Source organism: Rhagoletis pomonella, unplaced genomic scaffold (genome assembly GCF_013731165.1).
Source record: "Rhagoletis pomonella isolate Grant_MI unplaced genomic scaffold, Rhpom_1.0 Rhpom_scaffold_00002, whole genome shotgun sequence".
NCBI lineage: Eukaryota > Metazoa > Arthropoda > Insecta > Diptera > Tephritidae > Rhagoletis > Rhagoletis pomonella.
In genome coordinates this window covers 53107664-53111958 of record NW_023458556.1, presented here as the reverse complement: position 1 = coordinate 53111958, position 4295 = coordinate 53107664, and the positions used below count along the sequence as shown (strand labels likewise).

Sequence of the window (4295 nt, the reverse complement as noted above, 5' to 3'; positions counted from 1 at the left end):
CGGGTTTGTTAGTATTGGTGTGTGTGTGCGCGCGTGTGTGTGTGTGTGTGTGGGGGCACGCGCGCGTTAGTGTGCGCTGTGGTGAGGCGAGTGCACACCGCAATGGAAAAATGGGAAATTTTTCCTGTGGTTGTTGTTGTGGCAATGGTGGTTGCTGATACCTGCCATTCAGCAAGCCAGCCTTGGCTTTGTTGCTGCTGCTGTATGCCGTATGCCTTCTGCCTTTTTGCCTTCTCCGTCTTCCTTGTCGTCGCCGTCGCCGTCGCCGACTTTCTGCCTGCGGGGAAGGCACCCTTAGCCGGCCGTGAATGTCGTGGTTGGACGGGGACGAACCAATGAATCGACCAACAAACCGACCACCACCACCACCATTACATCAACAATATAAACGACGACAATAACAACAAACAAGCTGGAAATTCAGCCAACCATTGTTGGTTTGTTGGTCGAGCACACGTGTATGTATGTGAGTGTGTGCGTGCGGAGCGGACGGCACACATTTTCACTTCAAATACTGGTGACGATCGGTCCGGAGAGTCAGTTCACTCAGCGACTTTAACGTGTTAGGAACGATTTCCTCGGAGCAATTTTGTGGATGATTTTTCCTAAACGAAACGAAAAATTTAAATCAGAAAAATACCATAGACGAAACAGATACGTGAACCGCGTTGCGCGTCGAGCTATCCAAGTTACACACACACACAGACACAACAAGCAATTTGGAATATTTTTGAACTGTGAAACGAAATCCGTAAAAAACATATGCAACTAAATTACATGGTGCAAGTGTCTGAAAACAATTTATAATGCCTTAGCGTCAAAGTGAATACAAACAAGAAATACAAGTGTTGAAATCCCCAAAAATTAATATTTTAAATAATTTTAAACAAAATCAACAAAGTTAAGTGTAAAGAGAAAAAGGTTCCAGCAACTTTAATAAACTGGCACAGCATATAGCCTGTGTAGCCACACCGCATTCCTTGTCCCTCGCCGTTAACGCAAGACAAGTCAAAATTCGCGCACCCACAATGCATCTGCCAGCTGGTCCTACAATGGTCGCTGCGCCCGCGCAACTCGCCAACGTTCCAGCACCACCACAAGCCTCCGCAGCAGCGGGCCACGGCCACCAACAATCGGGCGGTGGCGCCAACACACGTGTGCCCAGCTCCGCCAGCTCAACGGGCTCCTCCACACCAGACAACAATAACTGCAACAGTAACAGCAGCGCCTCCGCAAAATTACCACCCTCCATGACCGACATGTTCGCCAGCTTGCACGAGATGCTGCAGGAATATCACGGCGAATTGGCACAAACTGGCTCACCGTCGATTCTGTGCAGTGCGCTGCCTAATCATTGGCGCTCAAACAAATCCCTGCCAGGCGCGTTCAAAGTGATCGCGCTGGACGATGTGCCCGACGGCACTTTGGTTTCGATAAAATGCGGCAACGATGAGAATTATTGCGGCGAGCTGCGCAACTGCACGGCCATCATGAAGAATCAGGTGGCGAAGTTCAACGATTTGCGCTTTGTCGGACGCTCCGGCCGTGGCAAGTCCTTTACGCTGACCATCACCATTGCAACCTACCCGGTGCAGATTGCGAGCTATACGAAAGCGATCAAAGTAACCGTGGACGGACCGCGGGAACCAAGAAGTAAGCAAAGTAAGTTTTTAGTTTGTTTGCGCTTTAGTTGGACTCTTTGGTTGCTTTACTTTGGTTTTATTGCGTACTAGAACTTTGAAACAAACAAAAACCGCTTGGACTGCACTCACTCCACTGCTGCTGCTGTGGCTTTAGTTTAGAACGCTTCTTACTATTTTTCCTTTATTTATTTTCATTTTTCACTTCTTATCTTATGTATTATTTCTTACTTTATACAACTCCGTTTGCCTGTTTTTCGTTTTCGGTACTTATTCGTATGCTTTGCTTTTCGTTTTTCCTTTTCCGTAGGTTATGGCTACCCACATCCCGGCGCTTTCAATCCCTTCATGTTGAACCCCGCATGGCTCGATGCCGCCTACATGACATACGGCTATGCGGACTACTTCCGCCATCAGGCCGCCCTACACCATCCCGCCCTGGCGAAAAGTCCGCCCTCGCTACCAACCGGCACCGGCGCCACCCTCATACCACCGCCCCCACCACCAGGGGGCGGTGCACCGGGCACAGCTGCCGACTTCCATGCCGCGCAGCTAACACCACCACCGCAAGTTGGTGCGCCTGGTGGCTTGCCACCGAACGCAGCTATTGGCATGATACCCTCGCCGCCTGGTTCCGCTTATGGCGTAGGCCTACCGCAGTTCCCGTTCAATCCAGTCGCTGCCGCCGCCTTCCACCCGTACAACTTCGCTGCGGCAGGGTTACGCGTGCCGCCGACCCACAATATGCACAATACCTCGCTGGGCAGCTCGCACGGCTCAACGGAACACATCAGCCCCGCGCACATAAGTCCCGCCTCGTCTCGCCCATCATCGTCTTCGCCACCCGCACATGTACACAACATTAGCACCGGCAGTGCGGGCGGCGATGGTAGCGGTAACAACAACAAAGCGAACACCTCGCTGGAGCAGTCCTTGTCCGACGCCGATCCTGACATCGAATCCGATGATGAGCCAATCGATGTTGTAAAATCTGCCTTTGTGCCCATTCTACGTCCACCAACTGTGTCGCGCGCAACAGCGCCAATCGCTGCCGCCGCCGCCGCCGCCGCCTCCACCGCTGCCGAAGAGTTGGAGAAGTCCCGTCAGCAAGCGCCGTCTCGTATGCGCTGCGAACTCAAGGCGCCCTCCGTGATGAAGGTGCAGTACCAGCATAGCGCGCAAGCGCGACACATTTCGCCCGATATTACTGCTGCAACCAAACTGAAGGCGGCGGTAAATGCCACAAAGACTGTGTGGCGGCCCTACTGAAACACTACGCACTCCGCCGTCGGAGTTGTTCTGCATTCGATATGGAAGGTGGCTCAAAGTAGTGGGAGTATGAGTTGAATGGCGAAACCACAGGGTTTCCAGAGTGGACCTCTTTCATCAACTTTGACGCTCTCACGAGAAGCAGCGGTGAAACGCGGCGACGGCGGCTAAAAAATCAGACTATCGATGGCGCGCTGGTGTGTAAAAGTGCCGACGGCAAATGCGACAGTAGCGCGCAAATGGACGGACGTGCTACGGCAGAAGTAGCAGCAGCAGCAGCAGCCACAGTAGCCGAAAAACTCACTTGGGATCTCTTAAGCTCCAATGCTCCAGCACTCACTTACTCCTATCCGCACTTGTGATAAATATTTTTTGTTTTTTGGTTTTTGGAGCAGCGGAGTGTAGTTAAAATATTTTGTGATATAGTGTTAAGTTTAAATGCATAACCAATTAGTGTTTCTACGCCAATGAAAATAGTGAAAAAAACAGTAGCGAGCGAAGAAGTTTGAAACAAAAAAAAAACAAAAAGCCACTTGGGCAGGCAACAAGCACATCGTTGTTGTGATGTAGCTGCAGTTGCTCCAACTCGCCCGCCGGGGGCGTTTACAATTAGAGCGTTAGAACCCCATATTACTCAAATGTACCTACTTTCCACACACACACACACATACACAGGTATTTGCACGATTTGTACTAACGCCAGGACATTTGACCTAGCACGCACACACGCTCATGCGATACGAATTGTATTTTGAAAGAAATCTAACAAAGAATCTTGTAATCTTGGTAGTAGCAAAGAAACAGGGTCCATCGGATTTGGTAGTTGCCGAAATTCAACAAAAAGTTAATAACTAACCTAACAAACACACACACGCACATGTGTTCTTGCAAACTTCATTTGTATGCGTTGATTTTGTTGAGTTTATGCAAATACTCGATTTAGTTTGGGAATTGCAAACATAAATTTGTTAGTGTTGCTTGGCGCAGCATTTTATATATATTTTGTAAAATTGCAACCAATTCGATGTTTGTAAATATCTGAAAAGTTATATGAAAATGGGAAAACTTTGTATTATTCTTATGCATGTATGTATGTATGTATAGTATGTACGTATGTATGTATTTATGTTTTATTTGATACTTGTATTATTTATTAATTTTATTGCAATTGTTTATTGTAAGTTGTTGGCAAACGCAAAATAAGAAAAAAAAACTAAAGCATACAAACAAAATTAACTAACGAATTTCATGCGAATAGTAAAAGAAACGAAAATAAAACTTAAAATATATTTTTCCAAAATCATAAAAATTAAACTAAATTTTTTTTATTCAATAGCTATTTGAAAACTACACTAGGAAAAGGTTATAGTTACGCCAACCAAATAT

At 47.5% G+C, this 4295-nt stretch overlaps 1 protein-coding gene across 2 annotated transcripts; it reads left to right on the top strand.

The window, feature by feature from the left end:
• The first annotated feature begins 551 nt into the window (after positions 1 to 551).
• LOC118733799 (segmentation protein Runt) lies at positions 552 to 3980 on the top strand. Of its 2 annotated transcripts, none has more exons than XM_036463373.1 (2): positions 552 to 1653; positions 1951 to 3980. In XM_036463373.1, exons 1-2 carry the CDS (start codon positions 1029 to 1031, stop codon positions 2907 to 2909), a joined length of 1584 nt encoding a protein of 527 aa, XP_036319266.1. In that variant the 5' UTR covers positions 552 to 1028; the 3' UTR covers positions 2910 to 3980. The 2 variants fall into 2 exon arrangements, with proteins under 2 accessions (XP_036319266.1, XP_036319265.1); XM_036463372.1 differs by having other exon boundaries at positions 552 to 1662.
• The last annotated feature ends 315 nt before the right edge of the window (positions 3981 to 4295 follow it).

Bases quoted from the DNA above. Each gene is read 5' to 3' on its own strand.
- LOC118733799 (XM_036463372.1), top strand. From the start codon at position 1,029: ATGCATCTGCCAGCTGGTCCTACAATGGTCGCTGCGCCCGCGCAACTC. The intron at 1,663-1,950 runs GTAAGTTTTTAG...CCTTTTCCGTAG, and splicing joins GGAACCAAGAAGTAAGCAAA to GTTATGGCTACCCACATCCC.